This window comes from Schistocerca serialis, chromosome 10 (assembly GCF_023864345.2).
Source record: "Schistocerca serialis cubense isolate TAMUIC-IGC-003099 chromosome 10, iqSchSeri2.2, whole genome shotgun sequence".
Classification (NCBI taxonomy): domain Eukaryota; kingdom Metazoa; phylum Arthropoda; class Insecta; order Orthoptera; family Acrididae; genus Schistocerca; species Schistocerca serialis.
Window position 1 is genome coordinate 195,595,459 of NC_064647.1, and position 17,203 is coordinate 195,612,661.

Consider the following 17,203-nt stretch of genomic DNA (forward strand, 5'->3'; position numbering starts at 1 on the left):
TGAAGGGAGACAAAAATTTAATAATCTTGGGTGACTGGAATTCGGTAGTAGGAAAAGGAAGAGAAGGAAACGTAGTAGGTGAATACGGAATGGGGGTAAGAAATGAAAGAGGAAGCTGCCTGGTAGAATTTTGCACAGAGCATAACTTAATCATAGGGGTAGACAACATTCCATTAGAACTACTGACAACCTTGGGAGAGCCAGCCATGGCAAAACTCTACCATCTGGTAAGCAAGATGTATGAGACAGGCGAAATACCTTCAGACTTCAATAAGAATATAATAATTCCAATCCCAAAGAAAGCTGGTGTTGACAGATTTGAAAATTACCGAACTATCAGTTTAATAAGTCACAGCTGCAAAATACTAACGAGAGTTCTTTGCAGACAAGTGGAAAAACTGGTAGAAGCCGACCTCGGGGAAGATCAGTTTGGATTCCGCTGAAATATTGGAACACGTGAGGCAATACTGACCCTACGACTTATCTTAGAAGATAGATTAAGGAAAGGCAAACCCACATTTCTAGCATTTGTAGACTTAGAGAAAGCTTTTGACAATGTTGACTGGAATACACTGTTTCAAATTCTGAAGGTGGCAGGGGTAAAATACAGGGATTGAAAGGCTATTTACAATTTGTACAGAAACCAGATAGCAGTTATAAGGCTCGAGGGCATGACAGGGGAGCAGTGGTTGGGAAGGGGGTGAGACAGGGTTGTAGCCTATTGCCAATGTTATTCAATCTGTATATTGAGCAAGCAGTAAAGGAAACAAAAGAAAAATTCGGAGTAGGTATTAAAGTCCACGGAGAAGAAATAAAAACGTTGAGGTTTGCTGATGACATTGTAATTCTGTCAGAGACAGCAAAGGACTTGGAAGTGCAGTTGAACGGAATGGAAAGTGTCTCGAAAGGAGGATATAAGATGAACATCAACAAAAGCAAAACGAGGATAATGAAAAGTAGTCAAATTAAGTCGGGTGATGCTGTGGGAATTAGAATAGGAATTGAGACACTTAAAGTAGTAAAGGAGTTTTGCTATTTGGGGAGCAAAATAACTGATGATGGTCGAAGTAGAGAGGATATAAAATGTAGATCGGCAATGGCAAGGAAAGTGTTTCTGAAGAAGAGAAATTTGTTAACATAGAATATAGATTTAAATGTCAGGAAGTCGTTTCTGTAAATATTTGTAGGAGTGTATCCATGTATGGAAGTGAAACATGGACGATAAATAGTTTGGGCAAAAAGAGAATAGAAGCTTTCGAAATGTGGTGCTACAGAAGAATGCTGAAGATTCGATCGGTAGATCAAATAACTAATGAGGAGGTACTGACTAGAACTGGGGAGAAGAGGAGTTTGTTGCACAACTTGACTAGAAGAAGGGATCGGTTGGTAGGACATATTCTGAGGCATCAAGGGATCACCAATTTAGTATTGGAGGGCAGCGTGGAGGGTAAAAATTCTAGAGGGAGACCAAGAGATGAATACACCAAGTAGATTCAGAAGGGTGTAGGTTGCAGTAGGTACTGGGAGATGAAGCAGCTTGCACAGGATAGAGAAGCATGGAGAGCTGCATCAAACCAGCCTCAGGACTGAAGACCACAAAAACAACAACAATCATATCTCGAACTACGCCAGACATGACTCACGAGAAAATCGTAGTTAAGCAATAATTCACTCACGTGCAGTGAACAGAACAACTATTCACAAACAATGTAATGTATTTACAAATGAAATTGTCGCATATTAAATGCAACTCTGTGTGTGTGAAGTTTCTTGAACTACATATAGGTAAAAGTTGAAATGGAATTGGCACTGTGACAAGCTGATAAAGTATTGTTCCACCATTTTGGAGAAATAAGCAATAATAATGTCCAAAGTCTTTCTGCAGTTTGCAGAAATATGATGGAATTTTTGGACTCTCACCTCAATATATTTCTTACTTGCTGCTATTTGTAACAAAAAATAAGTTGTTTAAATAATCTTTTACACATACGACCATGATACATCTTGAACTCCTGTTCCTTGTCTGAGATTCTGAATGAGGGTGACAAATCCAATGGCATGTGTACGAGGGTTGAATGAAAATTAACACCTCAACCTTTGTTAATTGGGTTTGGATGGGAATATTTTAATAAATCAAATGCAGAAATATTCCTTAGAACGTGATCTTTAATTACCAATATTCACTTTTCCACTTAGTCACCAGCCTATTGGATGCATTTCTGCCATCGATGAGTCACCAGCCGATTGGATGCATTTCTGCCATCGATGAACAACGTTTCTGAAGCCATCGTGGAAGAAGTCGACACTGTTTCCACAACTATATTTTGTCTCCTGTCACAGTTAAATAGAGAAATCTGTCAACATTTTACTTGTGAAACTCCATTGTTACTGTCACAGGATATCCAACTCTTTGTTTGTCACGCATGTTAGATGTTTCCGCCTCAACACCTTTAATCTTACTCTCCCAACGATGCACAGTACTCGCATCAACACAATCACCATTAAGTGCTTTCATTCTGTGACGAATCTCCTTTGGGGTGACACCTTCTGCTGTCAAGAATTCAATGACTGCACGTTGCTTAAATCGCACTGACCGACTGTCTTTGCAGGGTTCCATACTTAACGCTGTAGCAACACAACTGCCCAATGCTAAGGCTTCCCACCAACTGGAGATGTAGAGAAGAGGCAACAGAACAAGCTGGTACCTGCCACTTACCAATGCTGGCAACTGTTGAAGAGTTATGAAGGTGGAGGCATTGCTTTTCAGTCAACCCTTGTATAAAGGGGTAGTAAGAAATAATTGCTGACATCTCCACTCACAGAAATTATTTGAACATTTGTATTCTGGGATTATGAATCAAATAATTCTTACTGTCAGTAGGAATCTTTTCCGTGTTCTTTAAGTAAGGATAATAATGAAATGAGAGCATGAAGTTGGGAAGTTTTGTGAATAGCTAGCCCCTAGCTGGTACAAATGCTTGGCAACAACATGAAATACTCTGAGAGATCAGCTGTAATGGCTATCAGTACAATACAACTTCGTAGATGTGTGTTGGCTGACAGGAGGATGGAGTTTGTCTTCAAAGACTTGCGGTAGTACCCAGATTCAAAACTCTCGCTGGTAAGAAATTCATTCAGCAGAGCAGCATGGTACAAACTGTGAACTTGTGGCATACAGTTGTCATCTTTGAATCACATATCTGTTCAAAGCTCCTAATATACATTTGTGTGTGCGCGCACATGCATGTGTGCATGTAATAAAATATTATTTTCACTCATATTATCTCTGCTCCATATAATTCTCTTTCATGTTATTGGATGAAATAGTGTGAACATGTGTTTACAACCTGTGGAAAGCATGAAGGAACATTTCCAACATCTTGTGCTGTTTTACTATTGTAAGGGGAGAGCCACCTCACAGTGCCGGCAGAAGATTTATTCTGTAGATTGGGATGTCATAGTAACAGCTCGAGCATGTCAAAAGTGGTTTAGTCAATTTTGATCTGGGAATTTCTCCCTTACAAACAAACCTTTACCTGGACGGCCAATGGTTATGGATGTGGAATGACTTAATGACATGATAGTCAACAATCCATGAATGACAATGTGGGTGTTGGCACTGGAGCTCTGTGTTGCACATGCCGCTGTAGCCAGGAACTTGAATAAGCTAGATTACGTCAATATTTGCAGTACATGGGTTCCTCATGAACTGAGGGAAGCAAATTTGATTCAGTGTGTGTATCTGTGACTCATTAAGAAGCAATCAGAATGCTCCTTTTCTGGAATGGATGATAACCGGAGATGAGAAGTGGATCATGTACAATACCTGAAAGAGTAAATCGTAGTGCAATAAAGGGTAGCCATCACTGTCAGATCGGGACATCATGATGTCTTTCATCGCGACAACGCCTGACCACATTACTCCTGGTGACCTGTCAAAAGCTGCATTCTTTTGAGTGGTATGTGTTACCCATCCGCCATATTAACCAGACATTACCTCTTCCAACTTCAAATTTCCTGAATAGCAAATGCCTCACCCCTTGGAGGACTGCAGACTAAACCTCAAAAAGGTCATCAATCTGAAAACCCCCACATTTTCGAATAATGGAGTTTATAAGCTTCCAGAGAAATGGCAATATATTGTCAACGAGAATGGTGTATAATAATGCAAGAAATAAATATTTTTTTTTACAAAACTGATCCACCTTATTTAGTTGTAATGTGCACAACCTTGTGTTTGGAGTGTGCCATGAAGTCAAGAAAACTTTTCAATCTGTTAATCTAGATATTCAAATAATTTGTAGAAAGAGTGCCTGATGGGATATGTTTTTATTTTAGTTTCGAATTGGTTGGGATTCAATTATTTGCTTTATGTAAGATGGGAGGTTGTGGAATGTTTATCACAAGAGTGTATAACTGCATTCTGAAGCCTGGGCAAGAGGAGTCTATATGAAAATTATTTGTGTGTCAGTTAAGGAACAAATGTATTGGTAAGTTATTGTAAGAATTCAAAGATCCTTAAAAGGACTTACGCTATGTGTGTGGTTGTCTGTTTTATGTGATATTCTTATTGCTCACTTCTGCTGGATAAGCACTTCATTTACTTTCGGCACAGAGCCCCAGAAAATAGTACCGTAAAACAAAAGGGAGGGAAAATATGTGAAATATGCCAACTGTCTGTTCTTTAGGTCAGCTCAGTGAGAGAAACTTCTAAGGACATAACATGCTGAACTTGCTCAATTTACCCCTGTGTTGCTTCCATTTTAATTTGTCAACCAGCTGGACCACAAGAAATTTTACACCTTGTGCTTCATTCAGCATATTTTAATAACTATGCCTGATGCTAAAAGGTCACTCTTGCTTTTTTGAAATTGCATTATATGAGTCTCAGAGATTTCACATTTAAACTGTTAACAGTGAACCAATTGTATGTGTCATCAGCTGTAAGCTGTGTCTGCTAGGGTTGAGTTTGAGCCCTAAACGAGTATGCCTGTCACCAGAAAACATAGTTTTTGAACTGTCCCTTAAGGACATTAGAAGATCATTTATGTACGTTAATAACAAGAGTGAGCCTAGTACAAATCCTGATGGGACACAAGATGTTGTTCCCCCCTTTTTGAAGTCGGTTTCTTGCATAAAATGTACCTTAAAGGAATTAGCTTACTGCTACAGAAATCGGTAAATGTAATCTATGTGTATGGACAAACAAATGATTCCAATTTCAGAAAAATTGGATGGTTTATTCAAGAGAAAGTGCTTAACAAATTGAGCAAGTCACTAACTCATTGGTCCACCTGTGGTCTGTATGCAAGTAGGTATTTGGCTTGGCATTGATTGACAGAGTTGTTGGGTGTCCTGAGGGATATTGTGGCAAATTCTGTCTAAGTGGTGTGGTATAAGATTTTCAAAATCACGAGCTGGTTGGAAAAATCTCCCTCCCCCATCTCCCCACCCCGATCTCTCCCCCCCACCCCGATCTCTCCCCCCCACCCCGATCTCTCCCCCCCACCCCGATCTCTCCCCCCCACCCCGATCTCTCCCCCCCACCCCGATCTCTCCCCCCCACCCCGATCTCTCCCCCCACCCCGATCTCTCCCCCCCCACCCCGATCTCTCCCCCCCACCCCGATCCCTCCCCCCCACCCCGATCTCTCCCCCCCACCCCGATCTCTCCCCCCCACCCCGATCCCTCCCCCCCACCCCGATCCCTCCCCCCCACCCCGATCCCTCCCCCCCACCCCGATCCCTCCCCCCCACCCCGATCCCTCCCCCCCACACCGATCTCTCCCCCCCCACCCCGATCCCTCCCCCCCACCCCGATCTCTCCCCCCCACCCCGATCTCTCCCCCCCACCCCGATCTCTCCCCCCCACCCCGATCTCTCCCCCCCACCCCGATCTCTCCCCCCCACCCCGATCTCTCCCCCCCACCCCGATCTCTCCCCCCCACCCCGATCTCTCCCCCCCACCCCGATCTCTCCCCCCCACCCCGATCTCTCCCCCCCCACCCCGATCTCTCCCCCCACCCCGATCTCTCCCCCCCACCCCCACCCCGATCTCTCCCCCCCACCCCCACCCCGATCTCTCCCCCCCACCCCCACCCCGATCTCTCCCCCCCACCCCCCACCCCGATCTCTCCCCCCCACCCCCACCCGATCTCTCCCCCCCACCCCCACCCGATCTCTCCCCCCCACCCCCACCCCCGATCTCTCCCCCCCACCCCCACCCCGATCTCTCCCCCCCACCCCCACCCCGATCTCTCCCCCCCACCCCCACCCCGATCTCTCCCCCCCACCCCCACCCCGATCTCTCCCCCCACCCCCACCCCGATCTCTCCCCCCCACCCCCACCCCGATCTCTCCCCCCCACCCCCACCCCGATCTCTCCCCCCACCCCCACCCCGATCTCTCCCCCCCACCCCCACCCCGATCTCTCCCCCCCACCCCCACCCCGATCTCTCCCCCCCACCCCCACCCCGATCTCTCCCCCCCACCCCCACCCCGATCTCTCCCCCCCACCCCCACCCCGATCTCTCCCCCCCACCCCCACCCCGATCTCTCCCCCCCACCCCCACCCCGATCTCTCCCCCCCACCCCCACCCCGATCTCTCCCCCCCACCCCCACCCCGATCTCTCCCCCCCACCCCCACCCCGATCTCTCCCCCCCACCCCCACCCCGATCTCTCCCCCCCACCCCCACCCCGATCTCTCCCCCCCACCCCCACCCCGATCTCTCCCCCCCACCCCCACCCCGATCTCTCCCCCCCACCCCCACCCCGATCTCTCCCCCCCACCCCCACCCCGATCTCTCCCCCCCACCCCCACCCCGATCTCTCCCCCCCACCCCCACCCCGATCTCTCCCCCCCACCCCCACCCCGATCTCTGCCCCCCCACCCCCACCCCGATCTCTGCCCCCCCACCCCCACCCCGATCTCTGCCCCCCACCCCCACCCCGATCTCTCCCCCCCACCCCCACCCCGATCTCTCCCCCCCACCCCCACCCCGATCTCTCCCCCCCACCCCCACCCCGATCTCTCCCCCCCCACCCCCACCCCGATCTCTCCCCCCCCCCCACCCCCACCCCGATCTCTCCCCCCCCCCCCACCCCCACCCCGATCTCTCCCCCCCCCCCACCCCCACCCCGATCTCTCCCCCCACCCCGATGTCTCCCCCCCCACCCCCCACCCCCACCCCGATGTCTCCCCCCCCACCCCCACCCCGATGTCTCCCCCCCCCACCCCCCACCCCCCACCCCGATCTCCCCCCCCACCCCCCGCACACCGATCTCTCTGTCCCCCCCCCCCCCACACCGATCTCTCTGTCCCCAACCCCGATCTCTCCCCCCACCCCACCCCCACACCTATCCCCCCGCCCCCGCACATCCCCTGGCCCCCGCTCCTCCTCCGGCCCCCGCACCTATCGCCCCCTGCCCCCACTCCTATACCCCCCCTCTCCCATCTCCCGCATGACCCTCGTCTCCTGCCACGCCTCCCCGTTCCTTGCACCCCCCCATCACCCCGATTTTTAATCTGTCTTTTGACTCCAGGGAAATAGATATTTTTGTCACCAGATGTGTTCTGTTTTATTGAAATAAAATAACAACGGTGGTCTTAATAAAACACACATACCATTTTGCTTGTTATCTCCATCTAAAAGCAGTTCATTGCAAGAAAATGTTAATATTAGTACTTAGCGGTTTTTGCTCACAGGGGGAGAAATACAGAATTTCTTACATGTTTTGGCAACTTATGTTGTTACTTACCGTTTAGATCTCAAAATTTGTCAGGGAATTTGTCTGCTAATCAGGGAAATATCAGGGAATTTCACTTGGGAACTTGTGGCAACTCTGTCATTGCAAGGCTGTTTTATCTCCACTAAATCATTTGTATATGATGTAAACAGCATTAGTCCTGTCTGTTTATTGAAGTAGATGTCAGTTTCAGGGTTCTTGCTTCAGAGGACCACAAATTTGTAATTTTCTTGTTCCCTCTTGTGGCAGTCAAACCAGGCTGTAGCTGTACCTCTTCTTGTGTTTCTAAGCAAAGTTTAAAACCTACTATCAGCCCATGCATTAATGATGTGATGTACTCTGTGTTTAAACTTAAAATTGTTCACCGGATGTCTGGGAGCATACACTCCTGCCTTGCTGATTGAAATCGTAACACAAACTATGCTCGTGGGTAGGCACTTGGGTGGTACCATTGTGGAAACTAATTTAGATGTCGCTCTTACAGCACTTTCAGTGGTACCTTCCTCAGAAGTGTTTTGCTATGTTGCAGTTGTTTTTTTACATTTTTCTTCTGTGTGTCTTTTCATTTTCAGATCAATTATTGACATATTTATTATTGAATGTAAACATCTTGTCCTTCATTTTTAGCCACAGCTAATGGTCGTGGCCGTCAGTGGTATGTTCCGGGAGCCAGGTGGTTCAAAACCATTCCCCATTCGCTCATTTAGCCGCGTAATGGTCATAGTACCTCATGGAGTTGGCATGTGCATCACCAATGATGAGCTTCTTATCACAAATCCCACAGCAGACCAGCTGAAGGTAAGTTCTGCTCTGCATCTTTTATAGACTTCACACAAGGAACTAAAAGTCTCCAAAATATAAAAACGAACAAAATATAGTGATAGAAAGTCCAGGTTGAATATTGTTTCCATATGAGGATAGCTTGCTACTCACCAAATGAGGAGGCACTGACTGAAATAAAATAATTTTGTGAGCGCTGTGTTGGAAGCAATGTTTCCAGTGTACAACCGGCCACATTGACAAGGTTCTGTATGTACATATAAAACAGTTAAGGAGCATGTGGCTCTCCCAAAAAGAACTACAATTAGCTGGTGGGTGGGCCCTAACACTACCCTAGACTCTTGGAAACATCAATCACAAAGCTATTTTAATTAAACTATAGTAAATATGAAAATACTTAAGCAGCAATGAAACGTTTACAGACATGTTACATCTCTTGTTATTCTTTGTCAATTGTAAGATCAGTCTTACTGTAAACAAAATACCTCTCAGAGACTGGTCGTAAAGTGCAGTGCAGCTACACCGTACATTGTGACACCATTGGGAATAGGCCCTACTTATGTAACAGCTGCTTTGTTGTTACTCTAATGTGAATGACACAAGAAGACACACTCACATTAAAAATCACCAACAATCATATTAAATGTTCAATTCCTGTAGTTCTTGTTGCACACATCATTAGACAGTCACTTTCTGTGAGGGTTGCAATTTTAATAGTGGCAACTGCCCATTAAATGATATACATGTTCAAAGTTTTACTGCCCTTCATTCGCCAACAGTGTCTATTTTGAGTACAAGTTTCAGAGTTAATGTCCCTAAGTGCTTCCTTCAGTTTAGAATTCAAGTGGATGTCACAAAGAATTAAGTCTGGGCATTGCGGTGGTTGGTACAGCACTTCCCAGGCCAGTCGATTGAACAAATCGATCACAACTTGCATTGTACACATCCAAGCGTTGTCCTGCAAAATGATGGGCATGTCCTGCAGAAATTGTCATCTCTTCTTTCTCTAAGCTGTTCAGCTCACAACCTGCAACCAGCTTAGAGAAAGAAGCAACTGCAAGGTTTACATGGCAGAAGGATCCACCAGTTGTCAGATTCATCCCACCTACAAACACTGCAACAGTGGTGCCATTCCAGAAAACCAACAGGATCACCAGTGTCTCCTCAGATCCTTAAGCTCATCCCAGAACCTCTCCCTGGAGTCCATCTCCCTCCTCACCCCTACAACTCCCCGCACTCTTACCTTCTACCTGTTTCCTAAAGTCCATAAACACAACCACCCGCACTTCCCCCTGCCGTCTGTGTAACCTCCCTACTGCACCTAGCTGCCCTACCCTCTCTCCACCTTGTATTCTCCCAAAAGCAGCATTATACTGCCCTTCACCCCTACCCTGCTATCTGTCCTCCTGCCTGTCGTAGCTACCTCCTTAGCCCTTCCACCACCCAGATTGCTTCTCCCATCATGCATTGTTATTCTCAGTCCGGCTTTGGCAGCCAGTGACAGTGGTCGTGTGTGTGTGTGTGTGTGTGTGTGTGTGTGTGTGTGTGTGTGTGTGTGTGTGTGTGTGTGTGTTGTCTAATTCAGGAGGAGGCCTTTGACCAAAAACTTGCTTGTGTGACTGTCTTTTTGTTGTGCCTATCTGTGACTCAACGTCCCCAATATACGAGGTGCGACAATAAAGTAATGAGGCTGATGTGAAAAAAAATGTTGCTTACCATTTTAGTCAAGTTTAGTGTTGTCTCGTTCAAAGTAGTTCCCTTCTGATTGAACACACTTTTTCCAGCACTTCTGCCATTGATGGTAACATTTCTGGAACTCATCTTCTGTAATATCCTCCAAGACCCTCGTCACAGCTTTTTGGACATCTTGCGGTGTTTGAAAATGGTGTCCTTTGATTGCCGTTTTGATTCTTGTAAATATAAAAAGGTTGCACGGAGTGATATCTGGTGAATAAGGTGGTGGTGGTAGTACTGAAATTTGTTTTGAGGTTAAAAATTGCTGTACTGACAGAGCAGTACGGGATGGCGCATTATCGTGATGCAGAATCCAGTTATCAGCAATGTTGGCACGGACATGAAGAACTCTTTTATGAAGTCTTTCTAAAATTTCTTTGTGGTAATATTGGTTAACTGTTTGTCCAGGAGGCATCCACTCTTTGTGAACAATTCCCTTAGAATCAAAGAAGCACACAAGCATGCATTTCACTTTTGACTTTGATATGCGAGCTTTTTTTGGTCTGGGTGATCCCTTTGAGCTCTTGACATAACCTCCTCTCCAAAACCCTTCAGAAACTTACCATAAGTTGTCATTGCGCTTTCACCCATTTTAACGCAAAAAGAAATGGCATATCGTTGCGCAATGTTATGCGGTTCCATTTCCGTGACGAGAGACACAACACCTGTTAACTTATTACAGTACAGCTCCGACTGAGCAGTTGCACCAATGTGCCGCTTGGACTAGAAGCAGTCTGTAGACCAAGGTCAAAGATATTGTGCCTACGCAAGCCTGCAGGGTTGCCACATCTTGCAAAGAAAATCAGTCTCATTACTTTATTGTCGCACTTCGAATGGTATGTAGCAGTCTATCCTTTTCATATTATTGTCTTTATTCTGTGCTCCATTATCCATTGTTTGATCCTGTAATGAATGTAACTTTGGCGCAGAAAGAGTTGAAATACAGCTATTAAACTGTTGAACACTCCATCCATGTAAATGAAATCTGACAAAGAGCGTTTTAATACAGATTAAAACTTTTCTTCCTGAAATCCTTTTTCCCTACTGAAGGGGAATTATTGGATAGAAATAAGCAGTTGTTTACAAACCTATAAATGACCTTCATATCTGTGCAACTTTTATACAATGTGCACTTTCTATCTCATATTGTTTATTGTGAATGTGACCTGTTGAACACTTACTCATCTCTAGTTTCTACAGAACTGCAATATTAGTTGTTTTTTGTAGGTTGCATTCCAGCCTCCGAAACCTGTTGAGACACCAATTACATCTCCAGCTGGCCCATCTCAGCTTGTTGCTGCCACGCCACCCTCTGCTGCCATCGCTACTGCAGTATCACCTATAGCGATGGCAGATGAAGCCGTCAAACAGCAGATTGTTGAAGCTCTGGCTCAGCAAACGGGCATGAACCTTCTCTGGTCAAAAAAGTGAGTATAAATGTGGGACTTTAATTTTTGGTACGAGGAGTGTTGAGACAGTAAGGTTTCTTAGGACTGTTAACAAAATTACCAGAATTGTCTAAAAATATTCATCAGATCAGATACAGCAGCCACTGTACTTCTCAACAAACTCACTGCTGGAACTGAGTCACTTGTTATACATTGGGATCAACTTGTATATGAAGGTCTCAGAAGTCCGTAACTTGGAATTGGGACAAGTATGCAACTGTAGTTTACATCCCTTTGTCGTTGTGAAAACATTAACCTGCTAAAGTTCTCGGAGACCAAAACTGTATGTTGGATTATCTGACCCCTCACTTTGAAACGTGTGCACATGGTATCTTGTGCCTCTTAATTCCAAATATGCTATCAATATTTTTTTCTGTGTTTAAAAGTAATGGTTCTACAGTTACATGAACCCCTGTGAAGTGCGTGGCAGAGAGTATTTAACATGATACCACATACTAGGATATGTTTTTGTTCCAGTCATAAGGTATGTAGGAAGGAACACCATACTTGGCTAATCTTTTTTTCCACACTCCCTGTGGAAGCAATGCTTAGGGGTATGAAGAATATCTGTAGATTCTTCACTTAATACTCCTCCTCAAAACTTTTTAAGTAGGTTTCAAAGTGGCCACACACACACACACACACACACACACACACACACACACACACACACACACACCTATAAATGAAAGAAACCCTGTGACCTTTGTAGAAGTTCACTGTCCCCTCTTACTCCTGTTTGATTTGGGTTTCCTCACACGAGTGGTTCTCTAAGACAGTGTACACAAGTGATTTGTAAGCAGTCTGCAAAAAAGACCTAACTGCAATTTCCCAGGGGCATGTCTATTTGGGCAGGTATTCCATTTCATATCTGTGCAAACTGTTACATCCCGATATTTTAGAGACTCAACTGCTTCCAGTTAACTCATTGGTATTGTAGTCATTGAGTACCTCTTTTATTATTATTATTATTATTATTATTATTATTATTTCTGTTTTGTACGCAGTTTTACATTTCTGTATATTTAAACAAGTTGCCAGTCTTTACATAACTTTGAAACTATATCAGCATTTGAAGGGATACTTGTGCAGATTTTCTCGTACAGTACTACATTATAGATAACTGCATCGTCTACAAAGTGTCTAAAGGTTTCTACTCATATTGTCTGCCAGGTCTCAATATCAACAACCAGGTCTCAACACACTTGCCTAGGGCACACATGAAGTTACTTTTACATTTATTGATGACACTCTGTATGAGATTAGATTAGATTTACTTTCATTCCAATTGATCCATAGTGAGGAGGTCCTCCAGGATGTAGAACATATCAGAAAAACAACAGTACATGACAAATACTTACAACTCAAACAAATAAGCTAATGTACCATTCCATAGGTCCCAAGTGGCAAATTCATATCCTTGAGGAAAAAACCTTGTTTCACAAAGCGCCTAGCATCCAGCGCATGTTGGTCTATCGATTATTCATATGGCTTTGAAACGTGTCTCTGTCACTTTTTGAACATTGTTGAACATGTTCTAGGTTTATTTCTGAGTGAATCGTAAGTTGGTTTGTGAATGTGTGCATAGTGTACGTGATGTCTCTGTCAGTGGAATCCTTGTCACATCCTGCAGACAAAAGGTGCTATACGAGCTGAGCAGAGTATAGCCGAACGAAAGAAAGCCAACCACTGTCTGATTATGTGGTTGATTGTGTTTGCGAATGATGAGCGTTGTTAAGATAACCAGTGAAATCCATAGATTCAGACTGCCAGAGTGCAAATAAACGACTATCGGAAACAACAGGTAAGAAAGATTACGTATTATCTTCTCGGTGTATCCAAGAAAATGAAGTTTTGAGAGAAAATTTTTGGCCAGGTCGCTATACTAGCAAGGGCCAGTTGTAGTCTCCGGCTAGCAGCTGCTTTAAGGTCTATTCTGGAAGTAGCACAGAAAACGCGTTGTACGAACACGTAACAATGCCTAACTGGAGAATAATCGCGGGCTAAATAAACTGGTGATTCTGGCAGAGTTAGCAAAGTTAATCGGCAAATAAGCTTCGACATTGGCAGGAAAAGATACAGAATTAGTGATGACAACATTATTTGTTAGAACGAGGAAGGAGAAGAAACGGTGACATCACTTAAATTATGGAAGAATATGACAATTCCAAATTTATATCAAAATTTCGCACTACTACTTTTCGTTCTCATGCTTGAGAAACTGGAGCATATGAATTAAGTGTAAAACTATTTCCTAACGCAAAGCTTTTTGCTTGTAGTAGGCCTAATAGGCATTTGATATTGGTACTTTGTGAATTATATTCCGCCGTTTTATAAAATTGACCATTTCTGCCAAAACAGTCTCATTTATTTGGCATGTGTTACAATTGCTGCAGTATTATAAAGGCTTATTTTGTTTTATCTCGCAGAAGTGACAAAATACAGGTAATCAGGCCGAGAAACCACACCAGTCTTCGGCCTATTTGTAATTACAGCTTTTTCAGTGTTAGACAACGACATTTCGATTTTTCATTTAGCAAAACGTTTGACGAACTTTGATGAGGTAACAGATCCTTTTGCAGAAAGGAAAGCATGCCATGTAAAGCTGTAGCAAGATTAGAGAGAAAAAAATTCTAGGAGCTAAGGATTCAAGAAATGTGTACTGTCTTGCTCGTCTCTTCTCTTTACTGGTTTTTTGTATCCTATACTTAATTTTATGTCACACAAAGCAGCAAGTTGTTAGCTAATAGGGAAAAGAGAGTGCAAATTTTCTGAAGTTTTTTAAAAGAAAAAAGAAGATGAGGGGCAGGATGTCAAACTGGCTGACTGGAAGCAGGAGAGGCACCATAGGACACATTTCAGTTTCTACTGTCCTGAATATAGTTTGATGGCATCCATTACAAAATATACACGTTTCAATTCCACGCAGTGAAAATAAAATGTCTTTAACAATTCCTCGTACACATTTTTGAAATCTCGATATTTTAATTTTTGACGTCCTATCTCAAACGCTCGAGGGACGCCACCATCTACTATTGCCCCGGTTCGGAAATATCGTAGATACGGGTCTGATGCGCAGAGCAGTCTGAGTTATAATGGGGAAGCGGGTAGTCTCCATGTGACTCGTGTTTACATTTAGTGATTTTGCTGTTTCCTCTTTATCTACTGCACTCACGTCAAATGAAAACAAAATTGATTTCTTTGGGCGGGAGCTACCATGTGAATTAAAATACAATCACATAATTACGGAAGGCTAAAATACATCATTAGTTTCAGATTTTAATTTATTTCCTCCTTCCAAGCATTAATTGCCGTACAGAATAATAAAGTTATTTTTATCGGTTTGCTGAAGAAAGTTTCTTTTATTAATCTTTTTCGCTGAGGCAGTCAATATATTTGAAACAAAGGGTTTAATTTCCAACTATTGCCCAGTTTCAACTGTTCGGTGCATTTCAAGTGTATGTTATGCCATAATAAAGAACCAGACATGAGATAACAAAGTAATGGTACCCAAGGAAATTTACATCCCGAAACAGCATTGAAAAGCTTAATATCAGGTCGATGCGTAATTCACTGGGAGTCTGGGACTCATTTAAAAATCAGCTCTTTGGTGACGAGCTATTTAGAAGAATTTATCGCCCAGAAGATCACACTTTTATGCCATTTTTAAAAAATTTACTGGCACATTTGTGTGATATATCTTAAAATGTAATACGTGCATAAAAGACCAACATTATATATGAAAGCTTAGCTTCTCTTGCAGCATATTGGCCTTAGAGATCAATATTATATGTGAAAGGTTTCTCTTAAATTTTTGAAATTCTGATTGGTAAGAGACACCATCCACAGTAAGAACCGAAACTCTAAGAAAGGATATTACTGTGTCCCACTACTGCAGAATAATACTTCAACAACAAGACATAAACAAGAAAAAGAAATGAAACTAACTTAAATTGCAAAGGAAATGCTCCATATACGACGACGACACACAGTGCTCATGCAAGTGTCTGCCAACAGCAAAATGTGTCAAAGGCGTTAGGAAGACTAGGCAATGCTTCATAACAACAAATTGCCACCCATGAGCGTGAAGTTACACAGGGTGTATGCAATCTGGGAAAAACCCGGGAATTTTTCATTGTTTTAGCTTTCAGTTAAATTTTTGTAATTTTGACTGGTAAGAATTGATTCTCTAGCAAAGAATGTTACTATATCCTGCTACTGGAGAATACTACAGCAATAAAATATAAACAAGAGAAAAAAAATAAAACTTTAGTGGCAAAGGAAATGTGCAATTTACAACAACATAACACCGTGCAAGCGCACATTCGTCTGCAAATAGCAAAACCATGTCAAAGGCCGTAGGCCGAAGACTATGTAATTCTTCATAACAATAAACTGCTTGCTATAAGCATGACGTCACAACTGTTCACATTAGGTTCATTTGACCAGTCGCCAGCGGGCTGATGCGCATGTGCAGTTGACCTGCATATGAACAGTACCTTCTCCGCTTCCCGCTACCTAAAAGTGTAGCTGTTAGCTGTATAGGTATTAGCAGCAAGTAGCCAGATTCTAACGAAAAAAAATTTTCTTGCGTGCCCTAGCTGCCAGATTCGCTCATGCGTAGAGTTGTCTGAGTTGTAGTGTGGAGGGGATTAGTCTCCACGTGACCCATGTTTACATTAAGTGATTTCTCTGCTTCTCTTCGTTTACAGCTCCCATGTCAAATGAAAACAAAACGGATTTCTATCAAATGAATCAAAATACATTCACATAATTATGGAGGACAAAATTATATTTTTAGTTTCAGTTTTCTGATTTTATTTTATTTTCAAGTTATTAGCAGGCAAGCATTAATCACCTTGCAGAACAATGAAGTTATTTTTGCAAGTTTGCTAAAGAAATTTGGCTTTATTAATCTTTCACCTGAGGCAATCATTTCATTTGAAAAGAAGTGTTTCATTCCACAGTATTGGTTAGTTCCAACTGTTCGCTGGATTTCAAGTACACGTTATCATCTTCTGCCATGTGTCGCATTATGCCATAATAAAGAAAAAAAATTAGATTGTAGAGGACTGGTACTCCAAGAAAATTTACATCCAAAAAACCACACTGAAAAACTTAATATCAGATGGGACCTACTTCATTGTGAATCTGGATAAAACCAATATGCACTTAAAGCCGAATTATGCATTTTAGCATGGTTTACGAAATTCCGATGCTCTTAGGAGTATCCTCTGATGCCCTGTTTCTTTTATGGTGTAATGTAAGCTCTCTTAGTGCTTTATACGTATTTACATGTGGGCTTCCTACACCACTGCAGCTGCTCACGCGCAATAATGCCTGTTTTCTGGCGCGCTGTGGTAACTGGTAAATCGAACCTGTTTCTAACAGTCTCCAGATAGTATTGCGAACGGTGGTTCGAAAAGCGATACTTTCAAAGTAAATTTCTTTTTATGCAAGTTATGTGTGAGAAAGTGGGATGGATTTCTAAATC

At 43.5% G+C, this 17,203-nt stretch overlaps 1 protein-coding gene across 1 annotated transcript in view; it reads left to right on the forward strand.

Annotated features, from left to right (window-relative positions):
• LOC126424820 (nuclear RNA export factor 1-like) overlaps positions 1-17,203 on the forward strand; it is a 156,064-nt gene that overhangs the window by 120,827 nt on the left and 18,034 nt on the right. Inside the window, exons 12-13 of the mRNA XM_050087613.1 lie at positions 8,375-8,545; positions 11,489-11,688. Of these exons, the coding sequence (XP_049943570.1) occupies positions 8,375-8,545; positions 11,489-11,688 (371 nt within the window). The remainder of the gene's footprint in view (positions 1-8,374; positions 8,546-11,488; positions 11,689-17,203) is intronic.